This window comes from Accipiter gentilis, chromosome Z, assembly GCF_929443795.1.
Source record: "Accipiter gentilis chromosome Z, bAccGen1.1, whole genome shotgun sequence".
Taxonomy (NCBI): Eukaryota; Metazoa; Chordata; class Aves; order Accipitriformes; family Accipitridae; genus Astur; species Astur gentilis.
This window is the reverse complement of record NC_064919.1, coordinates 86,579,194-86,600,583: the sequence shown is the minus strand read 5'-3', so window position 1 is coordinate 86,600,583 and position 21,390 is coordinate 86,579,194. Positions and strand designations below refer to the sequence as shown.

General features: G+C 44.9%; 1 protein-coding gene across 4 annotated transcripts in view; it reads left to right on the top strand.

Annotated features, from left to right (window-relative positions):
* The window catches only part of MYO5B (myosin VB), a 152,594-nt gene that overhangs the window by 65,864 nt on the left and 65,340 nt on the right, over positions 1-21,390 (top strand). For all 4 annotated transcript variants that reach the window (XM_049794237.1, XM_049794235.1, XM_049794236.1 and 1 more), the window contains exons 11-16: positions 4,408-4,489; positions 6,055-6,195; positions 13,686-13,808; positions 15,103-15,186; positions 20,401-20,550; positions 21,225-21,322. In XM_049794237.1, coding sequence (XP_049650194.1) covers positions 4,408-4,489; positions 6,055-6,195; positions 13,686-13,808; positions 15,103-15,186; positions 20,401-20,550; positions 21,225-21,322 — 678 coding nt within the window. The remainder of the gene's footprint in view (positions 1-4,407; positions 4,490-6,054; positions 6,196-13,685; positions 13,809-15,102; positions 15,187-20,400; positions 20,551-21,224; positions 21,323-21,390) is intronic.

Here is a 21,390-nt window from a genome sequence, read left to right as displayed (position 1 = left end):
GCTGTTTAATTAGTCCTTTCTGATTTGTCTTGCCCTTCTGATAATATGTGCTTGACCTTGACTTGTGGAAGGTGATGGGAATAATAGAAGGGGATCCATGAAACCGCAGTCGTGTGTGGTTTGCAGTTTTGATTCTCCTTTAAATTATGCAACTCCGAAATGGTGCATGCAGATCTGTTTGAGTGCTGGTTTTGGGGATTTACCTCCCATGCTGTTCCTGTTTGGGATTTCTGTCCCTCGTGCTGTTTAAAGCATCAAGCTTAAAGATGAGCTGGGGTAAAGGTGCCAACGTGGAGGCTAAAGACTGCGCTTGGCTCTGCCTGGTGTTGCTGTGGGGTTTAAAGAAACTGCTTTGGTTCTTCAGCTGTGAAACTGCTGCTGCAGGGCCCTTGTGCAGCGAGAACTTTCGGAGGACTTTGGGAAGCTGCGGTGGTGGGGTAAGGTGGAAATAGTTCTGCTATAACCGAGGGCAAGGCTCGCAGCCTGCAACTTCAGGCGAAGAGTTGTAGCTGCTCCAGGAACTGGTCCCTGGCCCAGTGCAGTCGCTGTGCTTGCTCAATCCCAAAATCTCATGTAATGGCAGACTCCTCGTAAGGTCTGTCAGATCTAGGTAAACCTGAAGTTCAGAATGAAATCCTGCTGAAGCAGTTCTGGGTCAGCTGCAGATAGCTTTTATGGCTGTAATACCTACACAGTTACTGGAACTGGATCTTGTGTATAAAACCTCCCATGGGGTTTCTACAGCTGCTGGTGTTTGGGATATTGATTTTAACACCTGCTGGACAGCCACGGCAGCAGAAAGCGTGCCAGAAAGTGCTGGAGCATCGGTGTAGCCCACTGCCTGCTCATCTCCATCAGCAACTGCTGACATACGGCAAGGTTTGCAGGAACACTTGTATCGAGTATGATAAGAATACAGTTCTCTCTGGTTTGGAATTTCAATGGGATGACCTGAGGTGGTGAGGGTGCTGTCGGAGGTTTGCAAGTGTCTGTCTTAGGTAGATAGCACAGGATGTGGAGGATCTTAAAACATCAGTTGTTTGTCCTCATTGTCCCTAAAAATAGAGATTTCTGTGGGCTGGGATATGATAAATAAAGCTTTGAGTTGGAGCCGCATGGATGATAGTGGGTCAATGCAGAAAGTTGGATGTCTGAATTAGAAAATCAGACACGGTCTTTCAGAAATCTTAAGAAAAGGAGTCTTGAGGATAACACTCATGAAAGATTAAGTTGGGCTTGAAAACCTGTTAATGTGGAAGAAATACATCCCTTAGCTGCAGGTCTCCTGTGTGTCATGTCCAGCATGTGGGCCAGCAGATGCTTTTACAGCACTGGTGTCACTGCAGGGTATAGAAAGATTTTTTTTTTTTTTTTTTTCCATGGGGACCTGCAGGTCCTGTGGAAAGAGGTGGGTTTGCAGGTGAAGGATGTCCATACTCCAGGCCATAATGCTTGTGTGTGAGTCTGGTCTCCTAAAGAGACCATAAATCCCTTTCAGAAGTGGGTGTCGCTGTCTAAATGCTGAGTAGTTAACAATGCAGGGACCTGGGGTGCTGACAACCTAACTCTCTGCAGTCCTTGAAAGTGGTTTGGTTCCCCAAACTAGGTTATTTGGGAGTTTTAATGCGTTCTGCCAAATATTGGAATTTTTTTTCCCCAAATGTCTGTTGTTTTTCCTTTTCCTCTAGGAGAGGAATTAAGCTAGAAAGGCAGGCAGCTTGCAAGCAGCCTTCACCACGTGTCCCTGACATCCTGAGAGCATCTCTGTCCAGGTGCTCCTGGGGGAGGACTGTCCCCATGGGTGAGATTTCTAGGGACAGGGCCCAAACGAAGGGTGCAGAGGCTGTGGGATTTGTGTCCTAATTCTCTAATGCTCGACTCCACATCCTTAATTCTCTGCTAACACTGAGGTGAGAGGGTGCAGCATTAAAAACCTTTATGTATTTATTTCAAGTGCGTCATTTGCTATAGTAGCAATACTGCAATCCCGCTGAAGAGGGGATTCATGTGGTATTCCTGGACTTGGTGGGGATGGCTTGTTTTTCCTCTGTTTGCCATGTGAAGGGAAGTGTGAACACCCAGGTGGCCAGCTGTATGCTGGACTTATTTATGAACTTTAAATATTTCAGTATAAACCCTGGTGCTGCAGTGGATTTAGGAGATATCAGTCGCACAGCAGAATAGGGAACAGGAGAAAAGCCAAAATGCAGAATTTAGCCCCCAACATCTACTCATGAGAGCTGTCCCCAAGCTGGGATGTGCCTTTCCGGGAGCCAGAGTGATGGGTTGGAGTGGCGAATATGCTTATTTTTTGCACCAAGATATAGTGCGCTAAAATGAATAGAAACTGAGTGGCCATTGGTTTGCTTTTTGCATTAGGATGTCATCTTAATGCAGGCACTTTGTGCGGGTAGGACCTCCTGGCGAGGGCATACGTGGAGCTGGCGACTAAACTGCTCTGTCAATTAGCAAATTGCGCTGGCAGGGTCCCCTTAATTAGCGACTTCATGAAATCTCCCTTGGAGCTGGTGTTCTACAGCTGCTCTGCCCCCGGCTGGCATTCACTGAGAGGGTTCATAAATCACATCTGGTGTCTCTGAAGTGGAAAAAGAGTTTCCACTCCGATATCTTTTCCCCTTGTACCCCCGCTCTTGTGTTTTTCCACCTAGCTCAACGTGCCTCTCTATCTCTGTTTTAATTAAATCTTTTCTTGCCCTGTTGCTCTGATCATGAACCTGCAGGAGTTGGTATTTTCAAGCAGTCTTGGGGAAGTCGCATCCCTTCAGTTGCAAGAGCTGAAGGCACCGATCTGCTCGGTGCGATGGCCGTGCAACCAAGATCAAGCACAGTGGGAGCTCTTCAAGGACACGTTCACCACTGAGGCTCTGGCCACGTGTTTAATATAAACGTTCATTGGTCCCAGACACCAGATTTAGTTGCAATAAAGATTGTGAAGCTCTGTTCCTGGGATGGGGATGCGTTGAACATCCTTTGCTTGGCACAGGCTGCACTGACGCCAGGGGCAATGCCAGCCCCTGGACAGACAAGGGAAAGTGGTCCTGGGTTTCCTTGAGTGCTGTGGGGCTGATAAAAGCACAAAAGTGGCTCCTTTCTCCCATTCCCCCTTCTCCTTTTGCATTTTTGCATTGCCTTTCCTCAAGGACTCAGGCGTTTTCTACGGTGAGGGCATTACCACCTGGCAATACCTGGGGAATAACTGCATCACATAAATGACAGCCAGGTAGTCCTCAGAAAGTACCAGAAATACTGATTTTTATTTTTTGGGGGGGGCGGTGGAAGAAAAGAAAAAAAGGGGCTTCATTTGTTCAGTGCTTTAAGACTGTTCTGCCAGCTCCTACAGCACCTATTACCGGAGCAATTATTTCACCGTGCATTTATCATTACAGCAGCTTATTTGTTAAGCACAGGGAGCCTTGCCACTTCTCCCCTTAGTTTAATCCTTACAGTCATGTGTCAAAGACTTTTTTCCTCCCCTTTCCAACTGTGCCTTAAAAATAGAAATATAAATAACATAATTCCCTGTGATAGCTGAAAAATGTCTTTTTTTAAGAGCAAACCCAGCTCCCTGTGCTTGTCCCTGGGCATCGTGTACTTCAGCCCTGACCACCCCAGCAGCTCCGCTGACTTTCAGCTGCCTGCTTGCCTGTAGTTTGTGTTACTAAAACTGCATATTTTTTCTTTTCTAATTGTGACTAGGAAGACGGTTTTGAGCTTGGTTTGGAGTTGGCTGATGGTCTGTGGAAGGGTGGGATGATGTTTCTGTGAGGGGAGCTTTGGAAGCTCTGGTGAAGAGGGGGATCACCAAGACCAACACCAAACTCTCTCTGTGAAATGTGTTGGAATTGGAGCTGAAAGCACCATTTCTCCCTCTGCCTTCCCAGAAGTCGCTTGCTCACATGTATCTAATTTTTGTGCTATCAGGGATGCAATATTGAGGCTATAATTACGAATTTAATACCTTCTTTTTCTGCTCTATTGAATTGCATTAAAATTACCGTGTTGGGTCTTTTAAGACAGCAGCTACTGTTTCTCCATCACCTTTGCAGTGAATATATTTGGACTTAATATTTCATAATATTTTTCCCTGAGAGAGGCTGTTACATTTCTCATCTCAGACAGCACTACTGCCTGATGGGCAGGAAGCTACAGTCGTACCGAATATCTCATTTGTGCGTAGCAGAAGAGACCTCTTGAATCCCTTGGGTGGTGGCAAGGAAAGATAGACGTTTCGGGGAATGAGGAATAAAGAGTAGATCTGGGATAGGAGGAACGCAAAGAGATGGTTGAATAACTGGTGTTCCCTGTCACGCAGATGACACTATTGCAGAGAAAAGTTGATTTTGAGACTAAGCAATGCTTAATACTGATTTATTCATTGCTTTGCAGGTTTGAAACTTTTGAAGTGAATAGCTTTGAACAGTTCTGTATCAACTACGCCAACGAAAAACTCCAGCAGCAGTTCAACTCGGTAAGGTCAGCTTGGAAGCGTTCCATAAAACTTAACACAAAACATATCAAGGCTGGATTATTGTATGTCTGGTTTCTGCTTAATTGCATTTACCTGCAGCCTGGCCAGATCACATGGCCAGCATGAATGTAGTCCTTGGGATACCATCACTTCTGGGCAATGATTGTGCATTGCAATTGCACTAAATATTCATATCAAGTTGAAAATAGTGCTTGATTGATTTATAAGCTTGGTACTGGAAACAGGTTTGCAAATGGTTTATGCAAAGTTTCATTGATGGTTTTGGATAAATAGGTAGGTTGCCAATTTTTTTTTTTCATAGTGTCAATCTTAAACCAAAACCTGGATAGTCTCGTGCTGAGTCCTGATTTCCACTGTGAGATAAAGCGTGGGTGGAAACCTGCCCATTAAATGTGGCTTAAACGCCTGCAATGAAAACTCTGTATTAAGTAGCAGGATTGGACACACTCCCCATTTTTCACTTGGATATGCCTCACAAAAACCTGAGATTCTTCTGTTTTATTAAATACAAGTGCTTACCTGCACTGGAAACGAAACCAGTAAGGGGTTGTTTTCTGCTTTTGTTGTAAGCAGGGGAAAAAAATCACTATTAGTTTCAGGATACAAGGGAAAACTTGTTAAATTTGAGCAGCTAATTACTGTGGAGTAGTTTGGCACTTTGAAACTGTATCATATACATGGATGTGAACACTTGCAGTATATCTCATGCATCAGATCACTGCTGCTAAAAATGAAAAGTAAATTATGGATTGTATTTGCACTATTCATATCTTACTTGGTACGTCCAACTATCACTTCTGAAGCTTATAAATTCAAACTCTGAGATGACATGTTTGAAGAGATTTTAAAAAGCTATCTTTGAAGAAAAAAGTGCGTTTGAAAAATCGTTTTTTTTAATATGCTTAGAGTATCTCAGAAATAGCCAGAGACAATTTATCTGCTAGAGCAGAGGTCTGAGATATATAAGCCATGCAAAGATTTTTTTTTTTTTTTTTTAAATAAGAATCTGCAATAGAAGTGTTCCTGAGTCAGTTAGATACTGCTGCTGATATCCTTTCTAGGACGTTGGGTGCTCTCTGTGAAGCTCTGCTCACAGATGGGGTCACATGTGCTCAGCCCTGGCTGGGCTCCCAGCTTGTGAACCTGCTGCAGCTCACTAGTTTAATCAGCAGAGCGCTAAAGGAGAGAGGGATTTTTCTTAGTCCAAGAGATATATATGTCATTGTCATTTCAATATATGGCTTCCACCTAGATGTAGTGACAGCTGCAGTCATTTTCTAGTGAAAGTCATTTAAAGCCTTTTTTCTTTTTCCTACCCCATGGTTTCCTAGTGTAAAGCTTTTATTTTCCTTGCCAGAAGCTAGATTGTGTAAATGGCAGAGGCTGTACAAAGCTGTACGTGAGGGCACCTAAAGCTTCTATGGCTTATGGATGTACTGATGGAATATTTTATTCCAGTGGGGACAAGTGGGTGAACGGGGAAGGGGCTGGTGCTGTGCTGGCTGGAATCACGGTCAGTAACTCTGTTGTTTTTCCACTCTCAGCACGTGTTTAAGCTGGAACAAGAAGAGTACATGAAGGAGGGAATCCCTTGGACTCTCATAGACTTCTACGATAACCAGCCCTGCATAGACCTTATAGAGGCAAAACTTGGTATCTTGGACTTACTGGACGAAGAGTGCAAGGTAAAGAGGACCATCCATCTTTTTGCTGGCATTTTTATTTTTATAAAAGGTTAAAGAACGGGCTTTAACGTGTGGTAGCTTGCAAGAGGGTAAACATCTCCTTTCACATGCATTGCCAGGTGCTCATGGCTAGGGTAGGCTGTTGGCATTTGCTTTGCTTTAGGGCTATCCAGAGCCTCCTTGGCAGATGTTTGCTACCAGCCTGGGTACCTGATGTCACCATGTGTTGCCAGAGCTCATGCTTCTGGCCTGGCTGCACTTAGAATAGCCTTTGCTTGCGATTTTTTTCTTCAGTGTTACCCAAGAGCTGGAGTTCCTCCCTGTCTCAAGGCTTACTTTGTGCCAAGGGAAACCCGGGTTGTCTTGTGATAGCTATTTGGGATAAAGTCAATTGCATTTAGTGTACAGACTTCAGATGCTTATAATGTTGGGAGAGGAGTTTGCTATCTTTTACTCTCTCTCTGATACCAGCCTAAATTAAATCTTGCTTAAAAGTTGAGAAGAAAGGCCAGAACCACAAACCTTCATGAGAATCCATAAGAAAGGTTGCACTCCTTATTCAGTCATGAATTATCAAATATATTTAGAAACAAGAAATGCAAGATGGAAGATTCTCTTGGGAGGCTGGGATGCCTGTTTTGAAGGTCTTTGGTGTTAAGAGTAGGTGGAAAGTCCAGAGTCTTTAGGTATGGTCATCTCAACAGGAGAGCTCAGTGTGATGCCGTGATGAAAAGGGCTCCTACGTTGGGCAGAGCAGCTCGTATCTCTTCAGTTCTGGTGTCTGCACAGCAATGATGGTGAGGAAACACGAGTGTTATCAGATCAGGGCTATAAAACATTGTGATACTGAGGATAAAGAAACTTGAGCGCTGCACATGAGTGGTTGTAAGTGATAGTCAGTGGGAGGGTTTTCAGACCCTTTGACCCACACACACAAAAAAAAAAACACCCTAGCATGCAATAGCTAGAAGTTGAAGTTAGACAGATTCAACTATGAAATAAGCCTTTTTAATGCTGAGAACAGCCTGATGGAAGGGGGTAGCGACTGTCTCGCTGATGGATGTGGCTGCCTTGTGGAGCCTCAGGCTGGTTTTGCTGTGGTGTGATCAACAAGTTGTCTTTGGGAAGAGTTTCTATTGAGACTTGGATATACTCTGTGCCAGGAAATGTCTTACTGACTGTAGAAGGGCTTTGAGGGTTTTTGAAGGAGGGCAGGGAAGGATGAGGCAAAGGGTGGTGGGAGAGCTGAAACAGGGAATGGGCCCCTCACCAGGATAGCCAAGGTGATGAGAAGGACACAATGAATTCTTGTTGGCTCTGTGGGATCCATGGGCATGGGACAGATCCAGTGGCCCGAGGGCAGGAGTACCATGTTGCATCAGAGGGAAAGGTTTTTGGATCCATTATTTAGACTAGTGTCCCTGTTGGGATTTAAGGAGATGTATGACTTGTCTGGAAGCGAGGTGACCTGTCAAGTGGCTGCTCTCCTCCATACAACAGGGCTGCCTTCCCATGCGCGACGGGGCTGTCCCAACCTGCACATCCCATGAGCTCAGCCCTCATCTGGGGTACAGGCATGCCAGCTGTCTCTTTGTGATGAGCCAGAGTTGTTTCTTTGCCCTTTTCAAATTCAATCTCAGGAAGACTCCTTGAAAATGAGAACAAATTAAACTTAATTTGATGCCCTCAAAAATAGCATCTTAGCCGGTGCTGGCTCAGAAGGAGGTCAGATTATTTGCTTGATATTCAGCACCATTTCTTTTGGTCTCTGCACTATTAAGCCTGTTAAACTCTTCAAGCTCCAGCTGACTCCTGGGTGTTTAAGGGAACTTTCCCTTGTGCCATATTGGCTGATACTGCTCTTTGCTCCTCTCTGAAGCACCTGGCACTGGTTGCTGCTGGTGACATTGGATTAGGTGGAGCAACTCCTGTGCAACAGCAGTAGCATGGACAACTTTGCTGTAGATCTACTTGGTACTACTGTTTCCATATGTACTTTTTTTGACCAAAAAACTGAAACACAAGATCTATTCTTCCCCTCCCCCCATCAAATGCCAGTTATCTGGGTATTTACCTGTCAGTGGGGAATGCTGTCATTAGTCATAGGCCCTTATTATGGTCCCTGTAATCGGCGCTTTTATAATAACCTGCAAGTGTTCTCCAGCTTTATGAAAATTTCAGCAAAGCCTTTCAACTGAAAGCACCAGTTTATGGATGAAAACCTTCACCCCCGCAGCAGCGTTTTGCCTCTCGGGGAGAGCTGGCGGGTGCGGGACCACAATACGGTAATTGTAAGTCATCTCGTTAGCACGTACAACGTTGGATAAATATACTCTGGAACTTGAAATGGCATCGAGGGGGTCCTGGCAACATAATGAAACATTAGCGCAAATGCGGAGGGTTTGTCGCTAATGTTCTTGCTTCACAGTATGGATTTTTTTTTTAATCTTTAATGTGAGGTTGGGGAGGGAGTGGTTGGGTACGTGCTGAAGCAGTTCAGCTAATGAAGGTCATATGAGAGTCTTGTCACTGTTTAGAGAAGAAGGGGACCAGACAGGGTTGAAATGGGAATAGGCAATGAAAGAGAGGGCTCTTGAATTGCAGCTGGAGTTGTAAGGACTAAACCTGTCTCATGAAAGCAAACGGTAAAACCCCTAGCTCTGAAAAAAGAGGGCTTTAGGATATGTTTGGGTTTGGGGTTTTTTAAACAGCTTTGAGGTCTTAGGAGTTGGAAGCTGTTGTACAACAACTTCCTAAGGTTGGAGGGGACTTCTGGAGGTCATTTGGTCTGACCTTCAGTTATGTCCCTGGTCTGTCCAGGAAGCCTTATAATCTCCATGAGACTGTGACCTTATGTCTTCTGCTAAGTAAACTTGGAGTCCTCAAAGAGCCTCTTCCCCGTTTCCTGCACTGGAGGGTCACCTGCTTAGATCTGAAGCTTTTAGGACTTCTTGGTTTCACTTTGGCATAAAAAGATGCTGGAGGAACAGCAAGAGTTCATGTCCCATGTACAGAAATGTCACTGGCCAGAAACCAAGGCCACCACGACAGGCACAACGTTGAAATGCTTTAACACAAACTGATGAAAGAGCCTGAAGAGGAGGGAAAGGGAAGAAGGGTGGCATCCAGGAGAACCTCCCTGCAGGTGAGCTGTGAAATGTGGAAGGACTCACCATAGGGCCAATGGTGATGGTGGGAAATAACCTGGGATAAGAGGAGAGGAGGAGAGTAAGGTGACCAGCGTAGAGCCTATCAGAAGAGACAGGCATAAGGAGGAAGGCTGTCTATGAAAATGCAGTCATGGGAAGTTGGGAGGGCATGTGGAAGACTTGCTTGGATGTCTGGGATGGCTTTAGGGTATGGTTGGCCTTGTAGAGGGAATGACTTTGGCAGAGGGGACAGCAGACTTCCTAGGAAGGCTTTGAAGGCTTTGTGGTTGGAGGGAACACATGAAGAGCAACTTCAGTGCTCTGGAGAAGAGAAGCCAGTTGGGGTTGATTTTTTTCAAGGGACTTAAATTATTCTCAGAGGAAATTGAAAATTCTCTAAGAAATGCAGTCAGGTCCCTGTATCAAAGCTGGATAGGGTGTCCTGCTTTTTCTGGCTGAAACTGCTTGTTCCGTGGGAGTGCTGCATGTTTTCCATACACTTCCCAAGTGTCATTCAGGAGTACAGTCAGAAGTTGCTGTGGATGTCCAGGTTTCTCCGTAAGGTGTCCTGCTGACTTTCTGCTCTCTTCCTTTTGCCTGTGCTGTTGGGATGGGAGTGGGAATGGAAAAATTAATGAAAAAGCATTTCTATTGGCATGAAGTGCATCTAAAAGGGTTTGATCAAGGATGGGCTGGTTGGATGGGTCGAGTGTCAGTCATGGCATCATTGTCCAAGTGCTGTTATGGATCTTAGTGAAATTCTTTCTGCTGAGGAGCAACGTGACCCTGAGGCTGCCAAACGGGGATGTGTCTAACCAAACCCCAAAACTCCCTCATGTTCTCAAACTCTTTTGTGGATCCATTTTGTGTTTTATGGCACGTTGCCATTGTGTTACACTGTTAACGTGCCAAATGCGTTTTCTAACGCTTTTCAAAAGATGCTCTTTAACCTTTCCTGTGTCCTTCTGTCAAGTGCCAGAAACACTGAAGTCTGCTTCTACCAGACGGGTTTTCAATCCTGCTTGTCTCTGTGCATCGCTGTGAACTTAAGTATCTGAGCAAATGTGTTTTCCTTGTCTGGACTTGTTAGTTTTTTGAACATCAGAAATTAGCACGTCGCCTTCCTGTGCTGCCCGGTCCTGTCCAGGGGGATTTCTGCTCCATGGGCAGATACATGGAGGTTGGACCTCTGGGCTTTCCTTCGGGTGGACCGCCTGATCTGAATAATGGCAGAATAACCTCACCTACGTCATGCTGTCAGCTTTTATGACTTTAAAGTCAGGCGCATCACTTGCAGTGGAGCGTGTTTCTGGAGTCTGGAGGAAGACCAGGCTCTTTTCAAGCTTTAATATCTATTGGAGTGATAAGGAGAACAGAAATAAAATTAAAATAGCTCCTGTGTTTTCAGAGGGTTGACTTGTAGATCATTAGGTATGAAGGGACCTTTGTTGCTTTTATCCAGTTAATTGTCCTTCTTTTGGAGGTGATGGTGGAGGGAATCTCACCCTTTTGTCCAAGCAGCTCCAAACATCTCTTTGGCTGTCTGGTGGTCATGGTGGCTTCTTGACCCTGGGATGCTTCTGATGCAAAAGCTCTGGACCCAAGCCTAGGGGCTGACCCTGGCTGCACCGGGTAGGTTTGATTTCGGTTTCAGTAGCTCCTGGCAGCTCAGAGGACAGTCTGTGGAGACGGGAGGTGATGCTGGCTGGGATTACGCTGCCCAACCGATTTTATGCAATGATGGGCAGAGGGATGGCGAGGACAGAGAAGCAGAAGCAGTGACCTTGTGAAATCACTGATATAAGGTTTTTCCCGTTTAGAGATTTCCATACAACACTTACAAGACAGTCGGTTCTCCTCTTTCCCATCCCCTAATAATGTCTTGCACTGATGAGATAGTCTCTAAATAACTTTCTCAGTGGCTCTAAAGGCCTTAAACTGCCAAGCCAATACCGAAAGCTGTTATAATAGCATAGATAATGGCCCTGTTAGTTTTTATCTCTGGGACTTGGTCCCTATCAGGTGCTTCTCAGGCAGCTAAAAATACCCAGGCTGCACAACGGTGAGCAGGGAGCAGTGCGGGTATAGTGAAACCCTCTTTCTGGGAGGCAGGAGCGATGCCTTTGAAGTTCAACTCTGAGATAAGCAGGAGTTTTCACCCAAGTGGATGGCCTAAAAGAGAGCTGGTGCAGGATAAAGCTGCTCTCTGCTGCATCTGATGGCTCAGGTGACAGCAGTGTTCCTGCTCTGCACTTGCGGCTCGGTCCTGAGCAGGAGAGACCTAATGATAGCTCCAGAAAGGATAGGGTTTTTTACATATAAATATGAAATATAACTGATGAAAAGAAACTCGTGCATTTATGTAACACTATAGTTTAAACAGGCATGTCTATCTTGTGTAAATAACATATGTTTATAATTGCGTAAATAAATGCCTTTTAATATTTATATATAGTCCATGTTATTTCTATGTGTATCCATAATTGGCTACACTTACAACCGTAAAACATAAATATGTCTGGGATAGCACGGCTTGCATGAGTGGCTGCTGCATTTCATTCAGCCGCTTCTTCCAGTTAATGGCAGTGGGCAGGAGATGCTTGTCCCTGTGTCCAGAACCCTTCAGGTGTGTTTTGGCTTGCTGTCATGAAATCAAAGGCTGTTTCAGAGCAGCATAAAGAAATATTCCTCATCTGTCTCAAGTTTTCCTTTTTACTGTTTGCTGCCCCTATTTCCTCTGTCAGTTTTCATATAGAGGTCTACGTAGAGACCTGATGGATGATCCAGAGCTTTCCCTGACGCTGCACAATTGTTCTGTGGTTTCTAGGCTTTGTTCCATCTAATTTTAAATATTGCCTAACACTTTTCTTCTGACTCTTCTCTTTTCCTAACCAAAATAATCCAGTCAGCCATTTTTTTGGTTAAAAATCATGTGTGTGTATCGCCATTGCTGTCCTGTCATGGGAAGTCCACCAGCCCGTCCCTTTCCCATCCCTGCTGGCCAGGCAGGAGGGATGGGGATAAACCTCATCCATTGTGGTCCCCAGCCTTCAAGTGTAACAACTTCCCTCCTTGTTTCTTTTGGTTTTCAAGAATTTTGCTTTCTGGCAAACTTGTTATGCTGGAAAAGTACAAAAGAACAGATAATTACAGCCATGGTGCTTTTCTCAAATGCCCTTAGGTTTTTTTGAGAGCTTTGGGGGTTTGGCCAGTTAGCAGAGGGGCTTGAACATACCCTAAAAAAAGAGTCTTTATGGGAAGTGTAATCATGAGAAGTATAAGAAGTAACAACATATTGTTATATGCTGCTATACAGCTATATGTGCTTACAAAACAATAAACCAAAACCAAATTTTTTTTCCTGATCTTGGCAATATATTGATAAAAACTGCAGGTGCTGGGTAGGAAGGTAAGCTCAAATCCTCCTTGTAACTGCTGCTTTGTGAAAAGTAGCCCATTCCCTTGCTGCACAGATAGTACTGTGAGGTTTTTTTTTGGTCATCGTAGTTATTTAGGTTTTCTCCGTTCTCTGCCCCATCCTGCCAAAGCAATGTCTGGGGCAACACCTGATATCTTGGTGTACCATGGCCAAATCCTTTCAAGGGTAGGTCCACATAGGACTTGCACCCCGATTTCAGGGTAAATAGGATGAAGAAGGAGGGTTTGGCATCCAGAAGATTCCTGGCACGGGGGTTGGATGTGTGGGATCGGGACATGGGAATCATTTGGCTGCAGTAGGACGGGTATGTGGGTCTAAAGTCCCAATCCTGTGTGCAGCTGGGGTTAATGCATCCTGTGTTTGGGGTCCAAGTGACCCCACCCCAAACCTGCTGAGAGACAGAGGTTTCTTAAGAATTATAATTTTATTATTATTTTAATTTTAATACTTAAAAAATATCATTTTATTATCATTATTTTAAACAAAATAAAACAGAACCTCTTTCATGTTGATTCAGGTGGCAGTTTGTGAAACTATCTGGTCACCAAAAATTGCATTAAAAAAGTAATGTTGGTGCCTGAGCAATTAACGTAACTTAAGTGCAAAAATACTTCTTTAATTATTGTTATTCTTTTTTCCTGCAAGAGCTGTTCTGGCTGTTGGAGCAGAACCAGCATTTGGGTGTTTTTTCACTGGAAAAAATTTTTTAGTGGGTTTGTCAAGATATACATGAAAATAAAATAGCATATGCTCCTAGAACTGGGAGGTGGACTTTGTTTCTCAAATATTCCTGTAGCCCGTGCAGAATACAGGAAGCCCACAAGGAGGTTTCCTCCACAACCTCCCTGCACCTCCTTTGCATGCCTGACTGCAACATTTTTGTCCATTTTTTCCCCGTCCAGGTTCCCAAAGGCACTGACCAGAACTGGGCACAGAAGCTGTACGACCGGCACGCCAGCAGCCAGCACTTCCAGAAGCCCCGCATGTCCAACACCTCCTTCATCGTCCTGCACTTTGCCGATAAGGTAACTGGGTGTGTGTTGCGTGTGCTGGGACTTGAACGCAGAAATGGGAATTGCATGGAGAGGGGAAAAAAGAGCTTCATGAAGGAAAATTAGTTTATAGCGCCGTTGAGCTGCTTTTTGGTGATAGGCATGCCTGGTTGGCAGTAATCTTGGTTCGGTGCTCAAATCTAGATCGGCTTAAAGGACTTCAGCCTCCAAACTATTGCTCTAAGCTTTAAATAGTTGTGCTTTCTAGAGGAGAGAAAAATCCTCTTTCTTAAAGCTGCAGCAAAATGAATTTCTGTAAGGGCAGCTTGACTGAAAATGTATTGGAAAATGGAATTATTTTTGAAAAGCGGGAGCTGTGAGCATCAGCAAGGCACAGTGGGGAGGAGTGTGTGAGAGGTGACCCTGGGGTGATCCTACCCTTACGAGGGAGAAAATGCCAACTGTGGGACGCTAAATCCCAGTGTCTGGTCCTATAGGGTCTTGTCCATGGGCTCCAGCTTCACTGAAACCTTGATGTGATAGATGTCACTCACAGCAAATAAGAATCTTAAAACCTTGCAGTTATCCAAAACACATGTTTGTTGGAAAGTGTAAGACCAACGTCCAGGGAGCCAGATGACATGCAACTGCTGTGATCCTGTATAGGTGCTTCTCTAAACCAGGTTTGCCTTGGATGTGAGCAGCACTTCTCGTGGCAAAGGCTGATACTCGCCTTTCCTTAGGCATGTGATTTTGCACATGTACCCTTCACGAATGATAAGTCTTTGCAAGTTTTACCCCGCCTCCCCCTTTTTTTTGTGGTCAGTTATTTCAGCCAACTTCAAATGTAAAAAATAATATAACATTTTCTTCTGTCCTCTCTAAATTCTTCTTTTGCATCCCGACCCTCTGCAATTTCAAAACCAAAAGACTTACAAGAGATGTAGCCAGGGTATCTTTTGAGGTTTATTGGTTAGCTTGCAAGGAGGTCAGGAGTGAAAAAAAGAGTCTGCAGAGGTACTGATGATCTTTGCATTTTTAACCCTGGTTTCCATGGAAGTGCAGTTGGGTGTCCCGTACAGAGCAGTTTAATGACTAAGAAACAATCTATGTTTTTGAGGGTTAATGCATCCTATGAGGGTTTTGCTTTCATTCAGATTCACGTTCTTTGATAATAAGTGACCTTTAAATTCCAGTTGTTTCCACCCCTTCTCCCTCTCTGGTTTTTCAGGTGAGCTCCTGACAGTAGGGGAGCAGTGGGACACAGCACCTTGTCCTTGTGTGGTTGGACTTTACCCTCTGGGCTTCTTCCTTTGTCTCTTGCTAGGTGGAATACCAGAGCGAGGGATTTCTGGAGAAGAACAGGGACACCGTGTATGAGGAACAGATCAACATCCTGAAAGCCAGCAAGGTAAAAGCAATGAGTTGGCAGGTAATTAGCATGGCTGTTTTCCAGAGTGTGAGCTTCATGCTTGCGTTCCTGTGCTGTGCCACAGCACGTCGTGTAGGCAAAAGTGGTTGGAGGCACCTTGCATGAACAGCAGCAAAAAAGGCAAATAAATGGGATGTGGAGGAGGGAATAAGGGGGGGGAGAGGAGGGATGAGGCTGCTAGTTGCACCCAGGTGTGGATCTGTGTGGTCACCCTGGTGTCAGTGTCCTGTTGAGGTGCATCAGAAAAATCCTTTCCCAACCTGCTGATCCTCTTCTTTTTTTGTTACTGAGAGCAAAAATCAGGAACAGCCAGTTATAGGGCACTGTAAATCCTGCTTAACTCTCAGAGCTCCCCACCCATCACCTGGCACCGAAGGAATTATCAAAAGCATGTGGAGCCACAGGTGATCCTGGGATTAAAAGCCATGGTCAGCAGTATAGTTTGTGTGTTATGGGTAGCGTTGCTGACCCTACCGCCATTCTGTATGAAAATGGCTGTTCCCCTTAGCTGTAGTCCATCATACTCGGCCCTGCAGCTGTTGATTACTTTAATAATTAGTATGCAAAAAATAGTGTTAAGATACAATGCTGGAAGTCTAATGTGAACTCTGAGACATTCCAGCTGCTCTAGAGCTATTTCACACTGCTGCCAATATGTAATATTAACAAATTAACACATATTGATTATCACACTTGCTGTTGCTCCTGGATTACAAGATTTTGTGCAATGTACCTTTCCTCTCCCAAGTATTGTACAAAACAACTTGTCGACACCTCACTGCATCAAGTGCCAACAGACACGTACTGACTGACCTCAAATGCCAACTCTCCTGGTAAAGAGCTTTTTGGCACCTGGGGTTTAGTCTCCTTTAGTCCTAAGGGCTTTGAACTCGGTGGGGTGTTGGAAGCAGAAAAGCAGTATCTGTGGGATTCTGCAGGCTTCAGTGTGGGTTGTGCCTGCAGTAAACGAGTGCTTGGCAAGTGGGCTTCAAGTTGGAGGCTTTACAGGTGCATGTATCAACTGAGCAGATTTTACACTGACTTCCAGTACCGCAGTCGTCTTCTCCATGAGCATTTGGGTGGGTTGGGTTAGAAGTGTCAGAAACACAGACATCTAAGGAATTTCAAAGCCTTGTTGTTTAAAACCAGACCAAAAATTCACCCTGCAACCTTTCATTGTCAATTAATGAGTTGAGACTTTAAATTACCTTAAAACTGCCAGAGGCAGCTCTATTATTAAGAAGTTAGTATGAAAATCCAGCCCTGCAAAGTTCATCACACCACCCAGCAGCCAAAATCGAGACTGCATGACTCTAGGGCACCGTTGTTTCCACCAGACCTTGTGTGTGGTGTAGGGAAGGAACATACCTGCTTATCTCCAAACCATTTCAAAGCTTCTCCCAGCATGGGTCAGCTTGTTAACTTGCATATATTTTTTTGCATAACAAATTTTGAATCCCCGCTGCATGTTGAAAGCAGATGCATCACGTATCCAGATTTCTCCTTTTTGTGCTACCCTTCCTTGGGTTTATGTCTGGGTGCAACCTTCCAAATGCCACCCTAAATAAGGGAGAGGGAGGAAGTATTATTTTTAGGAGCATTTTAAGCAGGAGTTTGTTCCTGGCAAAGTTAAGAGAGATGAGAATGGGAAATTAATTGAGCATTGTCAGTGGCTTGCCCTGCATCTCAGCAATGAGTTCTTATGAAGATGGCAAGATAGCAATTTTTTCATCCATGGGGGTAGTTGTGAGTCTAATAACTCTGAAGCTGGGCTTTAATAACTCCCAAATCAGGAGCTCTGTGAGTTCGGGAAGCTCACAGCTTTCCCAGGGTAAAAACTGGGCATGATTAGAGCTTATTAGAAACGCCAGGTAACTTGCAGGAATAATTGATGCTGTGTGATGAATTATTTAGCCAGTGCTGAAGTTGCTGTTGTAGGTAGTGCTGCAGAACTGGTCATGTCTGATAGGGATTTCTGCTTGACTTCTCCCCGTAGGTGCAGAGGAGAGATGTAACTCATTGGAGTGGTGTTGTAGAGTGGTGGGGACGGTGCCACCTTCAACACATTCCTTAAAAAAAAGAATTTTAAAAAAAATGCTGAAACAGGTTTATTATGAGCATCTCCTCCTCTTCTTTCTCTAATATATAGGGACCATAACAAGATATCAGAGTAGGCTGTGCTTCGGTTTAATAGCAAAAAAAAAACCCAAGCCCTGCTCCTTGCAACTGATTTGCTTGACCTAAAAAGCCATTAATGTGTATACCCCAGGACCAAAGATTTGTGTTTACCTGGCCTGCAAACTAAGCTATTGCTCCTTGAGATCAGGCGTTAGGACCTTGTGAATTCATGGTGGTGGCTCTGTAGATGACACCAGCACCTGTGTTTGTGAGCTAGCTTAAAATTCTCAAATGCACTTGGCTCTGAGACTCTTTGGGTGATAGTTTGATGAACTTCTGCCTTTGAGCCGTTTCTTTAATGACATGGGAGTGGTGGCTGTCGTCAGTCCGTGCCGATGCTGTGCTGTCCTGGGAGGAAGAGCAGCATTTCCCTCAGTAGAAACATCCTCACCCTCTTCGTGCAAAGCCTCCAATACCTGATTTTCTGTTCTTGCTTTTGCTAACCCTGTTGGCCAGCAGATTCGGTTATCCTGATTTTTTTTTATTTTTTTTTTTTTTGCCTCTCACCTGCCATGTCCCCTCCAGGGGTATAAACAAATAAGAATTTTTTCCTTTTGTTATAAAAAGCAACCTGGTTTCTCTGAACCAAAAAGAACAGTGGCAGTGCTGAGTCTGCTGCTCAGATGTGCTAATTTGACTAAAACTTAAATTTGTGCTGCAAAAGGCTGTGCTGCGAGGACTTTATCCTGTACTCAGGATCAGGCCTGCATACAGTATTCACTGCATTCTTCTTTATGTTCCCACTAAAGCGATATGCACAGCAAGGGGGAACACTCAGTTTAACACGGCAAGGACTTAAACACCTCTCTGTCAGCAAGTGCATCACTAGTGAAGCGCTCCCACCAAGGCAGAATTGCGTTCTGCTCATTAGAATGCCATTAATGCTGTCAACAAGATGGTGAAAGAGACTTTTTAAAGTATCTAATTAGTTTTGTTAGTGCTGGTCAGCTAAAACAGTTGAGAGTTGATGTTCTTTGAATTAAGGAAACAGATTTGAATACTGATTGAAAGCATATGGGCATGCTGTTAAGATATTATATTCCAGTCCTCTATAATTATGAATTATGCACTAGTGGTTTTGACTCTACCAGTTGGGAAGGAGAGAATCTGTCCTTCTCATTTATCCCCCAGCATCCGTGGAATAGAGTCTGGGCTGCTAAAGATGATTCCAGTTACACCAGTCTTGCATTACACAAGCTGAAAGCTCGCCTCTGAGGTTCTTGTTGAGTGTTTGTGCAGGAGCGAGTGCTCCTGTTATTAATAGCAGGTGGACGGAGGGGTCGATAGTGTTCACAGCTATGCATTGAGAAGGTATTTTGAAATCTGAAATTACAGCTGGGGGTTTTACCACATGGTCAAGCATGAGATAGTAAAGTGGAGCCTGTGTTGGATATGTTCCAGCATCAAGCACATGCCACCCAAACATTCCGTGTTTGCAGGAGTCGAAGCACCCAAGACAGTGACATGTCATCGAAGTACAACAGCTGTCAGAATGTCTTTTGTTGAGATGGAAGGTTAGGCAAAGAAGGTGTGAACCTTTATTCTAGTAGGAGTTGAGTGAGCTGCAGAGATAAAAGTAAAAGCTGTGAGTATGAAGCAGATCCTTAGCAGGTGCTGTCCTGGAGCCTGCAAGCAATTTGCTAATGTAATGCAAACAGTTTCCTTTCCACAGTGGTATTTAGGCTGCCATGCTAGCAAGGTGTGCGAACAGTCTGTGGGACCAGGACTGGAAATGTTCCTGTCTTAGTCCAGGGATGTGGCAGAGAGCCACGCAGCCCTTTAAGGCACCGGACTGTCTGTTACTGTCTATAAAGCAGTAAATCCCTGCATTTTTCTCAGGATCTTAATGGAAATACAACAAAGTTTGGCTTTTGGAGGAGCCTGGGATGGAAGCAAGAGCACTGTGCGGTACACTACTGCCCTGTGTCAGTAGTTTTTGTGTGGATGTGTCAGGCACAGCGTGCCACAGAGAAGGGAAGCATGATGCTGGTGCCCTCTCCCACGGATGCTCCAGACAGGGCATTCCTGGTGGGCTGCATGCTGCTGGGATGGCATCACGGGTGCTTTGGCAGTGTCACTGGGCTGGAGCCCAGCTCAGCTTGATGATAAGTGAAATCCCACCTGGTGACAGTGATTTTTCTCACATTTAAGAATTTACTATTTGAATGTAAGTGCAGCTGTAGTGGGAGCCAGTGCAGGTGCATAGCCAGATTCAAGATGTGAAAATTTAACAGCCCTGCTAAACAGACCAGATTTATTGTGATTTAGTATTCAAGTTCCCTAGCCTAATGCAAATTTGAAGATCCTTCCTCCTAAAAAAAAAAAAAAAGGGGCATTAACTGCATTTGCCAGCTTACCTGTTCTCCTGTTTATGAAGCGGAAATGTTGTTGCTGGCTTGCCAGAAACCCCAGACTTCAGGGATCCGAGGAGCTAAATGTGGTGCTTCCAGGGCTGCAGAATGGCAGTCCTGCTGTCACCTTGCTTGTTCATGCTGAAATACAGGTAATTAGTGAGGAAGTGCTGGTGTCTCTTAATTGTTTGGAAAAGCGAGGGTATCTCTGGGGCCGTGGTGAGAGTGGGCTGCTGCCTGTTCTCATGGGGAGACCCCGTTCCTGGGGCATGAGCTGTGCAGGCAGCATCCTTGCTGCGGTCAGGACTGGGTGAGTACCTTGAAATGAAGCCTGGGAGCAAGAGTCAGTTCATGTTCAGGAGGTTTTGTGTCTCGGACAACACTTCAGTGATGCAGCCTTTCAGCTAGCCATCCTCTTTTTTTTTTTTTTTTTGCTTGTTTGATTCAATGTGCACATTTCAAGGTTTGATGAACTACAAAACAGAATGGCCGATGGTCCTGCTGACGTGGTTTACGTAGGCAATGCTTTTTGCTTTTGCTTTATTGCCCTTTTTCCCCTTACTAGTTTCAGATGGGTAAAAAATGACCAGAGCAATGTGACTTGGGTGGGTTCATTCAGCAAAGAGCAGGGCCAGAGGTGCTCAGGTGTTGTCTTTCATTTTAGTATCAAATGGTGGCAGACTTATTCCAAGATGAGAAGGATGCTGCACCCACCACTTCCACGGCAAAAGGAACATCCAAAATCAGCGTCCGTTCTGCCAGACCAGTGATCAAAGCTGCCAATAAGGAGCACAAGAAAACGGTGGGGCACCAGGTAATGTATGATTTAAGTCAGTCAGTTGACGGCAGAGGAACGGAGCAAGTGAATCCAGACACATTTTAATAGTTCAGATGTTGTTTCCTCATTCTGAAGGAGAGATAAATAAAAAGCTGCTGTGTGGATAAGTGAGGAGACCTTCCTGTGACCTGGGTTGAGGATGGGAACAGTTTGGCTGTTGCATTTTGGACACCTGCTAGCAGTGTCTCTGGAAGAGCAGGCTCGAGTAATCTTGACTGGAAGCAGTTGAGACATGGTCTAAGGAGGGTGGAGGCCACTCTGGGATTCACTGGACTGTGTCCCAATGTACTATGGTGCTCAAAAATTGACACAACTTGAGAAAAAGAGCATTTTTTTCCTCTGGGTGGACAGTCAAGCAGTGCAACAGGGGCCCGGAGAGGTTGTGCTGTCTCCACCCTTGGAGATTTTCAAGACTCAACTGGGTAAAGCCCTGAGCAAACACTTGTTGCTGTTGTACGTCATTGAACTGGAAGCCCTCAACCCACCAGTGTCTTCTCTGAATTGCTCCTGCATGTGCTGGGCTGATGGGGAAGTTCATGCTGTGTCACATCTGGAGGCTGGCACCGCAGGTGGCTTGCAGTGCCTGCCAACTTGGGTTGCACCCTACAGCACCTTCATCCGTCTTCAAAATGAATGATTTTGTCTTTCAGTTCCGCAACTCGCTGCATTTGCTCATGGAGACTCTGAACGCCACCACCCCGCACTACGTGCGCTGCATCAAGCCGAACGATGAGAAGCTCCCCTTTAAGTAAGTGGGCTTTCAGATGAGCAAGTGGGTTCAGCATTACAGCAACAGAGCGTGCTTTGGACTTGACT